Source organism: Homalodisca vitripennis, chromosome 3, assembly GCF_021130785.1.
Source record: "Homalodisca vitripennis isolate AUS2020 chromosome 3, UT_GWSS_2.1, whole genome shotgun sequence".
NCBI classification, from domain to species: Eukaryota; Metazoa; Arthropoda; class Insecta; order Hemiptera; family Cicadellidae; genus Homalodisca; species Homalodisca vitripennis.
In genome coordinates, this window is record NC_060209.1 from 45319083 (window position 1) to 45338787 (window position 19705).

A 19705-nucleotide genomic window follows, 5' to 3' on the forward strand; every position below is an offset into this window, starting at 1 on the left:
AACTTTTTTTACAGCAATTCCATGATTGACCAGTTCATTGTTTTACCTAAATTTTATCAAAGTTTGCACTTTACTTTTGACCCATGTTCTTATTTTAGGCCTAATTCTCTTTCTTTAAAAACTGTCTAAATTTAAAAAAAATCATTGTTCCTGCATCAATTTATTAACAATATGATCATTTTAAAACTAAAGAGGTGCAGAATGAAAAAGTTAGTGATGAGTCAGTTTATTTTTTATTTTTCCATTAAAAAACGTAATTCAAGAGGCCTGGTAGAATCTTTTTTAGACAAATTGTTTCTTATATAATCAGTGCATATATGACATATAGAGATGATACAGTTTTAAATTTAGAACTAACTTTTTTAACCAGCATATAGAACTTATGCAAACATTACCGCAGGTCAATATTGAGTATAGCATAATTACATAATTACTAAAATGTATTTTTAGGTCTGCTAATTCAATTTTTTGAGCGTACATTTTCAATTATTTACAATTAAATCAAATTTCAGCAATCTGAACAAGGTTTATTCCAACTTAGTTCGGATTAGCAGGATTCGATTCTGCAATATCCCAGATAATAAATAAGTGGCCTGTATAATAAGTGGTCAGTCAATATAATAAATTATTATTATTATTATTATTATAAGTGGTTTACAGAAAACAATTTAACAAGTGCGCATAAGCAAGTACAGAACTTTTATGGATGGAAAACTTTCATGACCACCCACATGAATGTCTTAATTAACTGTCAAAATAAATAAAACTGCATTGTTATTTCATGAGCATATTCCAATTCAAATTGGTACTTGTATGATCATCAAATTTGTAATTTAACAAACAATCAAGATGCATGTAATTTGTAGTCCAACTTCAAGGAGCAAGTATAACTTTTTCCGAATATTTGTCTGCCAATTTCAGTAAGACAACACACCCAAAACTTGGATTGCATTTATTTTCTACAAAAGTTCAAGGGACTATTGTTCTACAAAAATTGAGATTGAACTATGATTTTATTGCAACTGTATAATTAAACTTTAAAATGCATGTTCTAATAATACAATATTATTTCAATGAAATTCTCTTAAGAATAACTTATTCTTGAAAGCCTTAAAACGAGTTGGAAACTGGGGTAATTCTGGAATTCTCATATTTTAAGATTTTAAGTATGCCTTATACGTATTTCTATATCTTGTGTTGAGTTAGGGAACCAATAAAGCATTATGTTCCTGCCAGGGCATCATAATAACATCCAAAATACCTGTTGTCCAATAAAAACTATTAAGAAAAGTCTAAAATATTCAACAAACTCTAATGTGGAACTAAATTATCGCTCCAAATACATCTAAAAGAATATTCTACCGTAGGAGTACCAAGAAGGATGCTGTGTTACTATAGTTGTAATTAACAATGTAGCAGCATGCACACAGAGGAGCCACAGTCATTTTAGCACGGTCAAGAGTAACTATGATTTCAAAAAGAAAATTTATGAAACCAACCCATCACTAATAAAACCTTTAGCTTTATCCACTTTAAGATACATGTATAACCATTTCAATAATACAATTATCAACAAGAAATAAAAATCATTTATTTGTAATACAGTGATAAACACCATCTAGTCTTTTATTTGACCTAGGTTCCAGCATACATTTCTTTATTGAAATTAATTTGAAAAGGATAACACATTCCTCAAAATTATTATACAATGTCTTGTTGGATATTTTAATACAATAATTGAAAAATGCCATTTGGGCTAAAAGCGATAGTTTATTTAGGCCAACATGCTGACGATGGAAACAAAAACTTTTTACAATGAGAGTCTTAACTAAAACAGCCAAAGATAAATTCATTGAGAATTATTTACAAACTTAGAAAATAATCTTTAAAAAACACACCAAACAAAAAGCACGATTACACGACAATCAAATCGGTTATTTACAATAATAATTAACAACACAATAATTATAGTAAATTAACAAAATGATTATAAATGTCTTGCTTTCATGTATTATACACTTTATAACAAGTCCAATCAACTATTTAATGCAAACAATAAATAAGGTGGTAAAACTAGCAAATTTAGTATTAAATCATACAAATATAACTCTATTTGAGTAATAAAGCAAAATTATTGCTACTAAAATACTAATGATTAATAAAAATAATATCATCGTCATTTCTTCAACAACTTAAGACAAACTAAAACATAATGAAAAAAGTATTTCACAATAGCAATAAAAGGGAAATGACTTCAGGTACTCCCACCATATTAATTATGTGTTAACTTCACTTTAACACATACTTTTCATGTAAATTCCAAATTGTGTTAGTTTTTGTATCCTGTTTTTACTTATATTTTAGTTGAGATTGAAAACATTATTTTTTTTACTAAACAAAAACTCACATGTGAATCATTTCTCTTAATTTGAGCAATGTCTCTCATAATTCAGATTATTAGTGTAATCATTTTGGCTTGTATAAATGATCTTATAACCTATCAATAACAAAAAGGCGTAAGAAATGTTGTATGTAATATAATTAGCCTTAAACATTTTATATTTTTTCTGTCATAACCATATTAATTGGAAAAATGTTTTTAAAATCTTATATTTAAACTTAATGTTAATTAAAACAAAGTGAATGTCCTCTGTGTAAAACTGGCTATAAAACATAGGTTTAAATGTTACTTAAAGTATTTCTAAAAATTCTTTATTTTGTTATTTGAACTTATTCTGTGTTACCACTCACTTGTCCAGTACCTTGTAACGACTTATCTCTAATAACTTAACGGCTCCTCGGACTTCACCTTCTTATCTGCAATCCTGTTCTGCTCTAATCAACTGTTAAATAATTGTCCTTTCAGTGTGCATGGTACAGTAGTGAAAAAACTTCTCTGAAAATTTGTAATGTAATATTTTTATTTTTTTAAATTAGGAAACCCAATCAGTATTAATCTTTGGAGGACAATTAACTTTCATATAAATTCCGAAAATGTTATAATTACTGCTACTTTGCACTTTGAATTCAAAAGTAATCCTGTGTTTTCCATATTTTTACTTAATACAAAATAGCTTTCATTTTATTTAAAAAGGGTGCTTTATGAAATGTTGTTATTTATATAATATGCCATTCATGATACTGAGGATACATTCACTTTGTTTCATTACAAGCATTTTTACGCAAACTTCAAAATTATACGTACTTCAACACTGTAATATAATTGTAGTTGTATTGTCTACAGTTTATGAAAATGTGGCAGTTCATAACGCAAATGCAAAAATAGGACAGAAGAAATAATATTTCATCTATAGATAAAACCACAAGACATAAAATGTAGGCTTCCTGTTTGATTTACTGAGATCTTAATTTACAAGCAATAAATCATGAAAGCCATTCCTTTTTTATTCCCTTAACATGCCTAACAAATTTTTCAACCAATTCTGAACTTTTGCATTTACACACTGTTATAAATTATATTTATGGACACATTTCAATTTATTTTGTAACAAATGGGATATTAACACATTTTTAATTGAATATACCTGACAAAACTATGCTACCTGAGCTTGACATTTTGATGCCCGAAAGTAAAAACTAGACTAACCCAAGCATTATTTTTAAGTAGTACTTCAGAACTCATTAGTTAATTCCAGTTACATAACAATGCAACATGACTCCGTTATGCTATACATCCGAGATTATATTTTCAAACTCTACAATAATTATACTGTTTCTAACACAAAATATTTAGTAAAAGATCAGTTTTATGTCATACCAGGACTATGTAAATAGAATTGAATACTAAAAAGAGATTTCAAAAATGGTTTCAATAAAAGTATACTTTTTCCGCTCAATGCTTTTAGTCTATATATTGTAGGTTACATACCACAGTGAATAGCAGTAGATAGAATTTTACTCTCAAATTAGACACATTTTTTGTGTTAAAAACCATAATATTCTATTCAGTTCAACTTTTAGACTTTCTTAATGCATTTTGGGTTAGTATACTTTACACTTGGGCCACACCATCATACGCAGCTCACTCGCCTGTGGCAAACAGTCTGTGAGAAGTACAGTTTCTGGGGCCGGAACCAGATGTGATCTAACCAGAATCTGAAACACAAACAACATTGCTATTTCACTCAATTCTTTAGCGAATAAAGCTTCTAATATAAATAGAATCAGTTTAGTTGCTTTTTGCAGAGCAAGTAAGTAGCTGTAGTGATCTGCAAGTACGAAACACTGAATCCTGAATAACAAAGTGTTTTCGTGCTATTATAATGATATTCACGAAAAAATCAGAGTTAACTTGATGTTTTTACACATCAAGGAACATACTTAGTGAAAAATTTATTCTTTAGATTAAAGACAGCACCTAATGAGTTTAATAAGTTCAATTTATTCAAGATCTACCAGGAGCAATGCTTATTTTGGTTGTATTCTTGTACATGGGGCAACATTTTCAGAGTGTAAAACCAACAATTAGGATATTAAACAAGTTATGTCAAAATAACCATCTAAATACAGAATAATGTAAATTTTTCCAAGTAGAAATCTATTATTTGGAATACACCATAAATGAGTAGTCTAAAGAAGTAACCAGATAAAGTGAAGCTATTATGGATGCTTCTTGTCCACAAAATGTTGACCAACTACGTTGTTTCTTAGGGACTTGTACTACTACAAGTTTATTCCAAATGCTAGGCCCAATAAATGTGAAACCACTTTCCTAAAAGTTAAAAAAGAAATAAGTAGTAACACAGTTCTCACTCCCTACAACCCAGAACTACCATTGCTCCTAGCTACAGACACCAGCCCAGTGGGCTTATCTGGAGTATTATCTCATGTCATGCCTAAAATGGTGATGAAAGATTTACTGCGGCATCTAGGATGATGGGGTACAATATGTTCTTGGCTTCATGTATAATATTGTATGCCAAAGATCTTCTATCACAATAATGTAAATTATGAAGTTAATTACCATTACAAAACATTAACTTCAACAAGTGGATTAAGAATACATGAAGACATTATACATTATGCAAGAGATTTCATCCTTATTACTTTAAAGGACATTCAATGTGAAACTTCCAAAGGTAAGAAACTCCCTGATACATAAGGTGCCTATAATGATGTTTCTATGTGGAAATTTGGTCACATCACTGAGAAACTTGGTCGACTTTACTATTTAGTCAAACTGGATGATGGATATGTTATAAAGAGAATGTAGATCTGCTGCACAAAATTAATGTGAAGTAGCAAAACCAAAATATGACTCTCTGAAAACCACCATCTGAAGTTTTTCTATGTATGCACCTTATTGTTAGTTTGTTGTCTTATGCTTGACACACCACCATCACAAACTGTTATCCAAACACCATCTACTCTGCAAAGAGATGAATCACTATTGCACTAATCTCCAGTACAATCATAGGAGACATCAAAGCAGTTACACCGCTCTTCAAGGATCATGAAATCAGTCCAGCGGCTTATTCTCTAAGGACTTCTTGAAGATTACAGGGAAGTGTTCAGGAAAAGACATAACGAGTGATTTATTGGCATGCAAATGGATAAGTGCTTCAAAACAAGGTTGAAAGAACATTCATGGTGAGAAATTGAGTGGATGGTGGCCCCCTTAGTGACCACTAACGAATTAGTGCAAAAAGTTAATGAGAAAGTAAACATAAACGGATGTTATTCGTTATAAAAGGAGTTCCTCAAGTTTCAGAAGTGTTCTTTATGAAAATTTTATTGAACATTTTTTTTTAAACCCTCAATAAATGGATTGCATGAAAATGCCCGCCAACTTGCGGCAAAACAAACTTGATATATCATCATAACAATTGAATAACATTCCATATATCTCTAATACAGCACCAATGAGAAAAATGAAACTTGTGAATAAAATTAAAGGGGAATTAGTCAAAATATACGTGGACCTACTTTTTTTGTTTCTAGTTCATTTTTTAACTCTTTAGTTTACTTGGCAGCAAATAATGTGTCACACAATCAATCCTAGACATTCAGTACTACGTATCTATGTGTAAAGGGTTAAATAGTTTTTTTCAGTCATATTGAAGCACAATTCACTATAAACCAAATGGTTTTTTTCAGTCATATTGAAGCACAATTCACTATAAACCAAGACAAATAAACCTAGCCCGTGGTTATTGAATATAAACCAACTGTGACAACTAGGCTGCTGACCGTATAATCCCTTCCTTCTCCGCTTTTTTAACCTAACATACAGACTAACGACATCATTTTAGATGGTGCTAAAACGACTAAAGTTGTTTTTAAAGTATTCAAATTTATTGTGAAATTGTTTTGTGTTTTTTGAACTAGTTCTTATATATTGAAAAAATACTACAAGTATCCACAATACTGTTCTAAAATATTTTATTCTCTCACAGCTACGCGAAGCCCTTGGTTAGGACATCTCATCTGCACCTGCACTGGCGATATAGAGCTGTGATGGTTGGAAGGTTACCTCTAGGATTGATTCATACTATTCTAACATAGTTAATACTCACATAGCTAGACGAAGACCTTGGCTAGGGCATCTGCACCTGCACTGGCGATATAGGGCCGTGATGGGTGGAAGGCTACATCTAGGATTGATTCGTCAAACTTCTTGCGATGAGCTGTGATTTCCTGTACACATGTCTTGTTGTCCAGGTTCCACAGCCGAATACTGCAGTCATGGCCTGAAAGTATTTGTTTTATTTATTGAGTGAGAACGAGTACTGATGTATAGTTCATAAGCAGAAACAATTAGTAACAGAATAATAATTATTCTAAAAGCTGATGTAGTCGGCTATCTTGGGGGCCAAACAAATCTGCTATTGGTACTCAAATGATTAAGAGCTAAATATCTTTTGCAGAATAGGTGTTTCACGGAGGTCAAAATATTTCTATCGAAAATAACATTAAAATTGATCAAGAATAGCTTTTAAAAAATTGGACTTACTTCCAGAGAGAAGGTAGAGGCCATTAGGGTCGACAGCAAGGCTGGTAACAGCATCCAAGTGGGCTACCATTGAGTGGACTATTTTGCCCGTGGTATTGTCAAAGAATCTGATGTGCCTGTCCTCGTGAGCTGTCATTGTGAGAGGCAGTGTGGGATGGCACACTACCCTGTTGATTTGGCGCCCCAACACACTGTCCTGAAAGTTTCAAAGGTTTTTTAGTGATTTTTATTGGTAAAAATTGTTATTCTTATTTGGAAATAAAAGTGTCTACAGCACTAATGAAATTGATTCCGATCCAAGTGCAGCATAAACGATTCCAGCAAAATGTTTGTGTAAATAATCTAGCATGAAAGTGGTGCAAGATTACTGTTAGTGGTCTGACATGAACTGCATAGGTAAGATTACAGTAGTGAAAGATTCATCGAATTTACTTGGATCAAAAAATTATATTTCTGAAAATGCAACTATCTAAATATTTGGCAATTCACTAAGAAAGTATACGAGAAGATTTTTTTTACCAAATATAAAAACATGAATCTGAAAATGTAATGACAAATCCCAAGAAATTAAAATAATAAAATATTTTGAACCCATTCATAGTATCTATATAGCAGCCGCGGTAGGGTTTACTTCTAAGTGGTTTACATCTTTTAGTTGAACCTACACTGGGAACAACCAAAACAAATATGTCACTTAAATCTGGGCAACCTTATGTGTGTCCAGGGCAACATATTACTAACCGTATAATCGTAAATGTAGAGATATTGGAGTGCAAGGGTAGATCGATAGGTCTAGTTTTCTACTGCAGGAGATGAGTTGATGGGACTTCTTAAGTGTTAAGGGTAGTTACTAGCCTAGGGATAAGGGTGTGTCACCCCTGTCTGATTTGACTGGAGAGGCTGGTACAGAACTGTTCTCTCCTTCTTCCAAGGAGACATGACTCAGATTAATATACAAAATCCTTCCTTATGGATCTTTACAATATGCCACCCCCAACCACCAACCTTATGCATCCAGAATATCCAGTCACTTTGGAAGCAGTACAAAGGTCCTTAGGACTAAGTAACATTTTTCAGCCTATTCTACTAAGAGACAAAGAATCTAAATAGCAGAGCAATTCTGTGGTAGAATTTATGAAAAAAAAGACAAGGGAGTTGACTGCAACTAATGTTTTTGCTGGTTTACTGTCAGCAAAAATTCAAAGCATATTATTGTAAATATATTTCTAGTTATCAAATATAATTGCTTTGCATAATAATTTAAATGCCATAGGCTTTTCAAGTGTTGCCACTTATTATGGCCAATCTACCACCACTTATTAAATATCCTCTGTAATGTGTCCCCATAATATTGTGTATACCTAATTATTTTCCTTTGTGTGATATTTGAAAAAATACATGTATTCAATTTGGAAAAATAAAGAGGAGAAACAATTAATTACAGAAACACAGCGCTACCGTGGGGCAGACTGCAGTCTAGTATTGCGGATCAGAGGTCTGAGGTGCATGAACTTTCAGTACAACACCATGTTTTTGCAGTACACAGGGTCGGTTCAACGTAAAGGTAAAATCTCATCTGTTTACCGCTAAGTACCTGATGTCCGCGCATAAAACCAGCAGACACACTGGCATTGACAAATATAGTCATAGAAAATAAGAACATCAGGTATAATATTATTTTTAAATCACACAATTTTGTCACTGTACTTTTCTAAATAGTTGTTTTTACACAAAACTACAAAACACATTCTAGCACTCAGTAATTTGCGCACTGCCAATTAGTTATTGTTCATGGATACACTTGCGACAATGCATCAAAATAAATACAGAAAATATAAATTAACCCATTCCGGATAACTGACGAGCTGGGCTCGTCACAGAGGCCTAACGGCACGATGACAAGCTCAGGTCACAAAAGCAGTTCTATTGATGTCTGATAGATCGGGCGATCGTCTTCACTTGTCAACTAAGAGTGTTTAACAACGGTCTACGTTTAGGGTTTTCAAAAGTTTTATACATATCCTACAGATCGCAGTTGTATGTCGAAGTTGAAAAATCATTCATATGAGTTTACTCTCTGCTTTTTAGCGCTTCTGATTGGGTGTTTTCCTCAGTTGTTATTATAATACTTTTGAGGTTAATTACACAGAACTAAACGACGCAGATGTACCTGGCGGGTTTAGTCTAGACAATGGCCCGGATGTTGTAATCGCTTCGCCCGAGCCGCTTTATTTAGACTATGATTCAGACATCATCCCTGCCACCCCGGAACCTTGCTCGTGTGTTATCGTTCCTACATCACGGATACCCCAGCAGGCCCATGTTCCATCTGAATGAATACATTCACAGCTGAATTTTCTAGTATACAATAGCGAGCGATACGATGTGGCGCACCATTGCTGTTCGTGCGGCCGCTGACCGTAAATTAATTCGTGCCAGCTGGTGCCCACGTGCCAAAACAATACGATCCGCAAGTCCGCAATGGGTTAATGTATAACCAAAATAGTTTTCATTAAACTACAGTAATTTATTAATTTGTTTCCATATCTACAATTTTCATACAGGACAATCAGCTGTCGTCCGAGAACAGACTTATTTGTATTTGAGGTTTAGTTTTATAACATCACTAGCCATAATATCACGACTTTCCGAGCGTATTTTAAACAATACTATTCGTATCAGAATCTAGTGATACGAGTCTCAGTATGGAATATCGAAATCAATCCATCCCTGGTATAAATTCCAGGAACATTATAAAACTTAACACATAATCCATGTACTTTATTCCGGAGCCACAATTTCACACGTAATCCACAATTTTTCCAGATTTTCATCGTGGGTGGCTGCCCTAATTAGTGTCACAGGAAAGTATTGTAAAGTAAAGTAGTGCCTCCAAATATATCACACTGGTGACCAATATGTAAGAAGATGTCAGAAAAAAATCTGCTTAGGAAGTTACCAAAGTGCAATTAATACGTAACCTTATAGAACCAGTAGAAACCGCTACTGAACAGTATCTTCTACAATTTCCCCAGAATAAGAGGATTATTAACGTAATCAATTACTGACTCTTATATAATTCGTGTTTGATTTAAGATAATAAAAGAATAGAATCATGACAACATAACTAAAAATTAATTAAATACTCAAAATCTATTTGTCAAGTCACAACGTGTTCGTTAGATTATAGTTATGGACTGTGGAAGAACACAGCATAAGGCACCTCATACATATAACGATTGGTTGAAGAATATTGTTTAAACAGTTCAAATTGTCCAACCGATTGCCATGTGTGCAGGAAAATCATTCAAATTATTAGTTGAGAGAAATGGTGGGATTTCCATCAGTCGTTGACCAAACAATGCCGCTCTGATGACGAAAAGTAACATGTAAGGAAGTATTTAATAACCTGTGGTGAACAGAAATCAACATATTTAGTTTAGGAATAAAATATCATCCAAAATATACTATGTTAAAATTTGTGCACTGGATTTGATCAATTTTATACACCTTTACTAATAACAATTTCCAGACAACACTACGATTATAAAAAATAGACGTACTTGTGAAGACTCAAGCCTAATGACAGGCTTGGCAGTCTCAAGGTCAAACAGCACACAGTCGCCTGAGTTGTAGGCTGCCACCATCTTGTCCGCCTCATCCCGCACAAAGTCCACAGACGTAGGGACACCATCTGCCAAACAAACAATACTCTCACTATTGCTTATATTTATAGGTTTCAACATTATTACATAATTCTGTTAAATATTTAATAGTTAAACATGCAATAGAGACAGAGTCTGAGAATATTTGCTTTGAATTCCATAAAACCATATTTAAATTATTAACTCCTTCACTGGTGTCGACCTGTAATTGAATGAACCTTTTATAATCACCTTCCAACCGTACCATGATTATAGGTCAAATGGACTTCAGATTGTTGCCTGGCTCTTTCTTGTACAGAACTTAGCATTGATATAATGACCAACTAACCTACATCTGGAACTTAATTGCTGTTTATTAAAACCATATTAAATAAATTTCCATGAAGTCTATAAATTTATAAGACTTAATTTTACAAATAACTGATACAACATTAATTACGTAATGCAAATTAATAGTAAAGCAAATAAATATTTATTAGAAGCGGGTTCTGCTGGAAATCTTCATTGTATCTTGGTGCTGCAGAAGCGGGCTCTGCGAATAATGGCAGGTCTGCAACTAAAAGAATCTTGTCGAGAGACTTTAAAATCCTTTGAGATTCTGACAGTGGTATCCATCTATATTAATGAAGTTATCAGTCATGTCTCAAAAGAAAACTTGCCAAAGGTTGGTGAAGTTCACAGCCACTTCAATAAACATACAATCTCTCTCTGCCAGCACATATAACAACTTTATACAGCAAGAAACCATAATTCTGGGTGGCAAAACTCTTCAACATGCTGCCAGAGAATCTCAAGATGTGTGACTCTAAAAATCTCAAGAAAAGACTGACGAGTTTGCTGATAAATGCCACTATTTATAGCCTCTATGAATTTTCTAATACTGTTAACACTGTTTTTTTCTTTTTTTAATGCTCATAAGAGTTCAATACTTGTCTAACCAAAATGTTTGTTAACTTCATTTCAAACAGATTTTCCTAATTACATTTCTATGGTTTTAGACTTGTTAACCTGACCCTATATTTGATTATTTTAGTATATACATTAACTAAGTAAATATTCTTGATGAATGTATAAATAAAGATACTGACTGAAAAGAAGAAGTTATAAAAATTAAGAGTAATGCACATGTCTTAATTCTTAAGAGGCTGAATATTTAAAGCTCAGTTAGGTTAAGCTAGGTAAGTTTTTAACTTTTTTCATTTCCATAGATGCTAAAGTTCAATTGATTTTCAATACGACATAAAAATCAAGGCATATTTTTCAAGTGAATGCCATTTTGAAGCTTAGTGATTGGTGTTCGACATTTGCGCGCTGTCTACCTACAACAACTGTTCGCATTCTTTTTTTACATCTGTTAATGCATATTTCAAATGCCTCTGTCAACTGAGAATCCCACCAACTATGACGTACATGCTGTTATTTGTTTTCTTGGTGCTAAAAAGGCATGAAAGTAGTTGAAATGTACAGTCATAATTGAGAAGTGTATGGAGATAGCATTATGAGTGATGAAATGGCATTCAAATGAGGAAGAGCTTTATAAGATGGCCAAAAGAATGTTCATGATGAGAAACGGAGTGGACAACCCTCAATACAACGATTTACTGTACTAAGTGAAAATGAACAGACATTTCTTAGTTATCAGAGGAGTTTCCTCAAGTTCCAACAAGTGTTTTCTATGACATTTTTATTGAATGTTTACACAATCTAAAAACATGTTTCGCTGTATGACAATTTCTGTCCACATATGACAAAACGAACTCAAGATCTAATCACACTAATTTGCTAGGAACAATCTGATAATCCCCTAAACAGTCTCAATTAAGCGCCCAGTGACTAACATTTGTTTCTTTCATCAGATAAAGCAGCTTGAAAGGTCAGTGTTGACCTGACAACAACAGCATCAAAATAATCGTGTTGCAGTCGCTGTTATGTTAGGCCGAAATCTCCTATGACAATAAAAACAAAAGGTTGCTTCTACATATGATAGGGGTATCAATACTAACGCAAATTATGCAGAGAAGTAGAAAAAGTGGCAGTCATAAAATATAATATTGTTACTATCAGTTTACTTGATTTTTTCATATATATCAAAAAGGTACTTACTTTAAAATCATATGCCTCGTAACTAAAAATTTTTTTTCAATATTACTTTTTAACATTAGTGCTACATTAAACACACAAATATGTAAGTTTTTATTAAAAATGACATTATTTTATAAGTAAACACTATTTCCATAAATATAACATTTTAAATAAAATGAATAACAAACACTTTTGAATGTTAGGTTTTTAAGTAATTTAAACAAAAGCAACCTAAGTTTTTCACCACCTGCTGGCAGCCTCCTGCCAACTGCTTATATCCATATGCCACCGTCACTTGACATATCAGACAAAACTATCAATGATGAGTTGATTACCTTGTTCTGAAGTGTAGGTGGCGAGGAGTTTGGCGTTCTGGGGTGCCCATAGCTTGACGGTTGAGTCAGCTGAACAAGAGAGCAACTGAGCTCGCTGGGTGTGGATACTCAGCCCCCATACTGCGTCTGTGTGACCCAACAGACTACTGTGTAGTACACTGGGCTCTGAAACATGAGTATCCATGTCACTGTTTCTTGTACAGCAGATTATTCTGAATAATGTCCAATGCCCACATGCACTTTTTAGCTATCTGTTCACAGTAATATAGTATTAAACAATTGTTTGAAATGGAACGACCATGCGGCACGATTAACCAGTAAGTTAAATTCCACTTACTTTGTAATAAAAACTCTCCATTCTGCTGTTAGTGTGGAAACATTGACAACCTATTATTATGCCTATATTTTCTTACACCTGATATATGGGGTGGTTTTAAAGTACATTTTAAAGATTATGGTAAACTAAAAAAATAAACAATCGTGTAAGCCATGTTTTGCAAATTATAATATTCTGACTCTACCATAATTATATGCATATTTTGATTTGGTGCAAGGCAAATTTTAATACCTTTGAAAAGTATCGGACCTGTCATTCATATTGCAGTTATTCCAGTATCCTACCCATAATTTAAAGTTGTATGAACATGGTAGTACATATTATGCAACATTACAACTATACAACCATCTTCCTACAGTCTGAAAAAATTCTATTCTCTACAAACATTTACAGTTCCCTGAAGCACCACCTCCTAAATCAGGTATATTATTCCGTCCAGGAGTATTATAAAGATTCATATAATTGTTTTGTGAAAACTGCTCTCAAATATTTAAGTTTTACAACTTGCAGCTTATAATATTTATGTAAATGTAATAATTTAATCATTTATGTACTGGGTGGGGCAGAGTGGACTCCCTGATTTGATCGGTTAACCATACAAGATTATTACAAAAGCTTTTTATTTCTGAAATCTACATACAATGCCATTTATTTTTGATTAAGTTTTAAAAATGATATCGTCCAGGTGACGACCTTGACGAGCGATGCACATATTCAGCCGTTCAATGAAGTTTTCAAAAACTCTAAGCAGCATATCTGGCGTTATTCCAGTGATAACATCAACAATTGCTTCCTTAAGGGCTTCCAAGGTCCTTGGTCGAACTTTGTAAACCTCAGATTTGAGGTAACCACAAAGAAAATAATCGGGGGAGCGAGGGGGCCATGAAACATCCTCTCATAATGAGATCAAGCGGCCGGGAAACCGTTCTTGCAGAAGTTGGCGAGAGCGACGGGCGGTATGAGCCGTGGCACCATCCTGTTAAAACCAAAAGGCTTCCATATTATTTTCCTCACCATACTCTTCAATTCTGGGGAAGAAAAAGTTCTCCAACATCTCACAATAGCGTACAGCGTTCACAGTAATGGTTGCACCTTCCGATTCAAAAAAGTATGGGCCAATTATGCCTATGGAGGACACAGCACACCACACACACTTTTGGTGAATGAAGAGGTTTTTGATGAAGAGTTCGTGGGTTTTCAGCTGCCCAGTAACGAAAGTTTTGCTTATTTACTGTGCCCGAGAGGTGAAAATGTGCCTCATCACTAGGCCACAGAATAGTGCCGGGTTGTAAAGAAGCCAGTATTGCACTGCAAGCATCTGTACGTTTAACAAAATCTGCTGGCATCAATTCTTCAACAACCATCATCTTATATGGGTGTAAATGAAGGTCTGAGTGTAAAATTCGCCTCACCGTTCTGGCCAACATTCCAAGAGCAGCAGCATGTTTCCGCACAGAGCGCGATGGAGATTGTTCAATAGACGCTCTCACCGCCATTATGTCCTCTGGTGTCCTCACACTCTTTGGTTGTCCGACTGGTTTTCTAGGCAGTGCAGATCCTGTCGCCCGTACACTTGTAATCCATTTCCTTATGGTTTTAGCATCAGGAACACTATCATGACGATTTAAACCAAACCGTCTACGAAATGCACGCTGGGTCGCCACCACACTATCCTTATTTTTAAAGAACGTTTCGACTACAAAACCACGATGCTCGCCAGTCCACGGCATGGTGACTACTAAAAATGGCGTCTTTCCCTCCACCAAATGAAACCTCTCCGACTCCGCTAACTCGCGCGCGCGCTCTTCGGCGACTGATTGAAACTAGGGAGTCCACTCTGCCCCACCCTGTATATTGATTTTAAGTTTGACAACTTACATGTTTACAACTAGTCTGACTATAACAGTTTAACCCTAAATAAAAAATTACATTAATGCCTATTGTCCGGAATTAACTCGTTCCACACCATAGGACATATTAGTATGGTAGACTTTGACCAAAACGCCAAATACACTTATATCCGATATTATAGATTATGTCTCTTGGAGTGTTTTTTAGTTCTCAAAAGGCCTTTAAAATGCCCGATTCACTATGTGGCAGGGGGAGGGGAGCGTCCTTTGTCCAACTCCTACTCGTCAGTTTTGTGTCTCCTACAGAGACATAACCAAATATATCCGTGGCGTGTATTACTGCTTTCTCGGTTGTCACGAACGTGCATGTCTACTACGTGTCTCATTATTATTATTATTATATTAGTGTGGTAGCGTCATGAATAGTTTGAAATATTTATCTTGTTTTATAGTGTTTTAAACTTTTCAGTTTAGTTACATTTCACAATGAAATTAAAATTTATTTGATATAAAAACAGTTTTGTAAATCGTTTTTTTTTATTTTTATCAATAAATAAAACACTTTTAAGTAAAATGCCCTGTTTTAAACTTTTTTTTGCTTTTACCTTCTATAATTTAGTTATAATAAAAATTAGCTTGTGTGTCTATGTGGGAGTCTCACTAAGTACTGAACTTAATCAAACTACTGATAATATGGAAAAAAGATGGACAAACAACTACTCTATCCATTTTTTAAAGTTCAAAAATTACTGTTGTATGCTTTCAAAATTCTTTTCTGGATTTCACTATGTTAGATAACCTCCGCAAATAAAAGTCTAACCACTGAGTGTTGTTCTTCATAATGCAATGTTCAAGCAGACTCGCCATTATAAACTGTTATGGTTATCAAATAACTGATGAGAAATTATAAGGATACCAACTTGACATACTGAACCTATTATATTAATTAAACAGCCTGTTTCATAGTTACAATGATTTATCTTGTATTACTGATTTACATTATTATGAATCCACTTTTGTAAATATTTATAGTCTATATTTAATAAACATGTATGTAAACTATTAGTTATAACAATTTATTTTTCATTCAAACTTTAATTATTCTCTTTACACTTTAGTAAAATATACCAAAATACAGAAAACCTTAATCAAGAATCTCTTGTTCCTGACTGGTTGGCTTATTTCAAAGCTTTTCTTCTTATGTTAGCAACTTCATATATGTAAAGACAATCGATCTAAAGGTGTAAATCCAAGTCATAAAACCAGGATCTGAAAGTTAAAAACACTCCACTAGAGCTAGAAACTTAAGTCAGTTACCAAACGAATCGTAGGGGTCGATGTTGGCTGAGGGAAGGTTCCAACAGTGGATGGCAGCATCTGTTGCTCCACTGAAGCATTGTTCCCCTGACGCACTCATAGCCAAGCACAGCACAGGCCCGGTGTGACACCTGAATGTGTACAACGGCTCCACATCTAGAGACGCAGACCTGCAAGCAAACACATAACTGTAGTGTTTAATAGTATATTCTAGAGGAAAGGAAATGTCCATTTTTTCAAATGGAACAAATTATAATTTTGTTTAAGTGCTTTACTGTACAGTCTTTTCAACTATTTTATTCACTTTAACAGTCCGCTAAACAGGCTTCGCTTTGCATTCTAATGACCAAAACATAGAACTAACTTTAGTTTTCATGTGGCAAAAAAAGTGGTCAGGTGTATAAAAGGTCTAGGCGATAGAGAATCATGTTGAACTATATATCTTCTACAGTCTCACCCATGTCAAGGAAATCTTAAATAGTTTTATTTCAAGAGGTTCAATCCACTGTTTCAATACCAGAGGTCAAAATCTTTTGGATATAAGATATGCTAAACTGAGTAAAACCCAAAAGTCTTTTAGCTTTGTTTGTATAAAACTGTTTAATAAATTGCCCTTAAACATTACAAACCTTCCAAATTAACGCTTTTAAAACAAAAATTAAAAATTGGTTGATTAGTCAAGCATTTATAGTGTAACTGAATTTGAAAATGGGAATTTCTATTCTGTAAAATTCTAATCCAAGATGTTATGTAAATATCTGTTTTTTACTTGAATCTTTATATTTATTTGTGTGTTTGATTTATTTATATGTTTTATTCATTTATATGTTTTTACCTTATTACACTTATTGTTATACATTTAAAATGTAGATTTATCATATCTTATTCACTTTTGTTGACTATAGATGTATTCTATTTGACCCATTTAATTTGACAAGTAACCTTTAATATCTAAGATTAAGGCTACACTAAGGCTGTGTAAGTTTGACTATGTCTATTGCAACTATGCTGATTAATGACAATAAACATATTTCATTTTATTTAAGACTACTTTCTTTGTTTATTTACCAGTTTAATGAAGCTATATCAAATGCACATACTCATACTTACATTTAAACTAAGTGCTGTTTAGTAAATTAAGTAATAATTTTTTAGTTTTGTGTAACTAATCAATAAATTGGCATTTTGTCATTTTGTTAATTATTCCTGAGATAAATGATGGGTCACTGAAGGATATTCACATCTTATGAACCATGTTTAGATCTTTCAATGTTTAATTTTAAAAATCGATAGATATACAGTCAAATTCATAGTCTTAAAGCCTCACAACTGAAATTCAATTATTAAATTTAAGATTTCTCTCATGTTAAAATTGTACTATAAGAAATTTGTTAAATTATTATTTCAAGTGTTCTGAATTTGTATACAATGCACATAATAAATTTTAATGTTCATGAAATAAAAAAAATGTAATTTTTTATAGGATAATATTTAATATATATAATTTTTTAAATGATAATAGTTCTAATTTAATGTTTCAAAATTAACTTGTTTTTAAGTAAATTTTTTATTTTACAATCCCTCCATTGGTAACTTAAAATGTCTATCTATGTTTTGTAGGATGAACCTTGTTTTAAATAATGTAATTTAATTTCCATGATTTGTGTTTAGGAAAAATTGGCTAAAATAAAATAAAACTATGAAATTTCAAATCTTAAAAGTCAAATTATTTGTACATACAATTTAACATATTTTTTTTAAATGGTGATGGATTTATTTTTCAGTAGATGATCCTAACTTAGGATTAGGTCCTTAAAATTTCAAATTCTTCTTCACCTCTTTCTTCACTGAATTTGGGAAATTAGGGAAAACAAACATGAAGTAGGAAACCTATGCTAAAGTGAGTTATTATATTTCCACTATATGTTATTAAAGACATGTGAAAGTTGTACTATTAAAAAAAATTGCCCAAATGAAAGAACATTGACTCACTTTTTGGCAGGAACAGTCTTCTGCAGATTCCACAGCTTCAGTGTGTGGTCTTCACTGGCCGTGATGAGAACCGGCTCAACAGGATGGAAGGCCAAAGCTCGAACACCGTCAAAGTGACTCCGCAGAGTGTATTTTGCATTCCACGTCTTGCGTAATGACTCCTTTGTTGACGGTAACTGTGGAAAGTGATTCAGAAAGTTTAATCTCTACAAAACTATACACAGTACAACACAAAGATTGCTGAATCCCTTAGAATATAAAATATAATTTAATAGAAATATTACAAGCTTATATTATTGACTGAGCTTTAGCGAAGCCTATCACTCATGGGGCTGAAATAATGTCATTTCTGTCTGTCCACACAAGCTATCTCAAAAGCTAACCGACCTATAGACTCGAAAATTTACATGAAGCTTCATTTCTATATGAGGAACACTGAGTTGGGTGATGGTAAATGTCACTATGACATTTTACTGAGCATTAGTGGATATTTTTTTAAATTGGTCTTATGGGTAACATAGATAACAATGAGAAAATAGCAGAGTAAATAAATATGTAAACAAACTCAATACACTCATAATAGATTGAAACATGTAACATATTAACGCATAAAGCCTAACTTGTAGGCTATATCTTGGTGACTTGGTGTGTAAATAGAGTAAAAACATAAGTGAGTAAACTTTTATTATTGAAACACTAATATGAAACCCAATTTAACCCTTATAACGTCACAGACGCCGTATGGCGCATAGACAAACTATCTCCAAATGGCAAAGACGCGGTACGGCGCATCGACACAAAACTGCGTCTATAGCAAATTTAAGTTCCTTTTAAATCCAATCAATGTCACTAACGGTATGCGTCAACCATGTGTGTGGGTTATTGACCTATGTCAAGCGTCAAAATATAGCTGTCGCGTTACATTGTTTGAAACAATAGACGCGGTGTCTAGACACTCTCCCCGCCACACGGCACAGACGCCGTACAGTTTGCAGTTTGGCTTCAGGTAGTGCGTGTCTAACCATCGCTGAGTCGGTTTCCTTTGTCGTGTTTTCTGTTTATATGGTTTTTATTTATTTGTTAAAAGTATTGATATCTTAGTTTTAGTATTCATTTAGTGTTTTTAGTGTCATTTTAGTGTTTAGTGTCACCTA

The 19705-nt window shown here is 33.4% G+C and overlaps 1 protein-coding gene across 2 annotated transcripts in view; it reads right to left on the reverse strand.

The window, feature by feature from the left end:
- Nucleotides 1-1571: 1571 nt before the first annotated feature.
- LOC124356853 (striatin-3) overlaps nucleotides 1572-19705 on the reverse strand; it is a 52252-nt gene continuing 34118 nt past the window's right edge. For both annotated transcript variants that reach the window (XM_046808113.1, XM_046808112.1), the window contains exons 8-14: nucleotides 18552-18727; nucleotides 16560-16729; nucleotides 13056-13220; nucleotides 10537-10667; nucleotides 6974-7169; nucleotides 6537-6710; nucleotides 1572-4116 (exon numbers count right to left, since the gene is read on the reverse strand). In XM_046808113.1, coding sequence (XP_046664069.1) covers nucleotides 6541-6710; nucleotides 6974-7169; nucleotides 10537-10667; nucleotides 13056-13220; nucleotides 16560-16729; nucleotides 18552-18727 — 1008 coding nt within the window. In that variant the 3' untranslated portion in view covers nucleotides 1572-4116; nucleotides 6537-6540. The remainder of the gene's footprint in view (nucleotides 4117-6536; nucleotides 6711-6973; nucleotides 7170-10536; nucleotides 10668-13055; nucleotides 13221-16559; nucleotides 16730-18551; nucleotides 18728-19705) is intronic.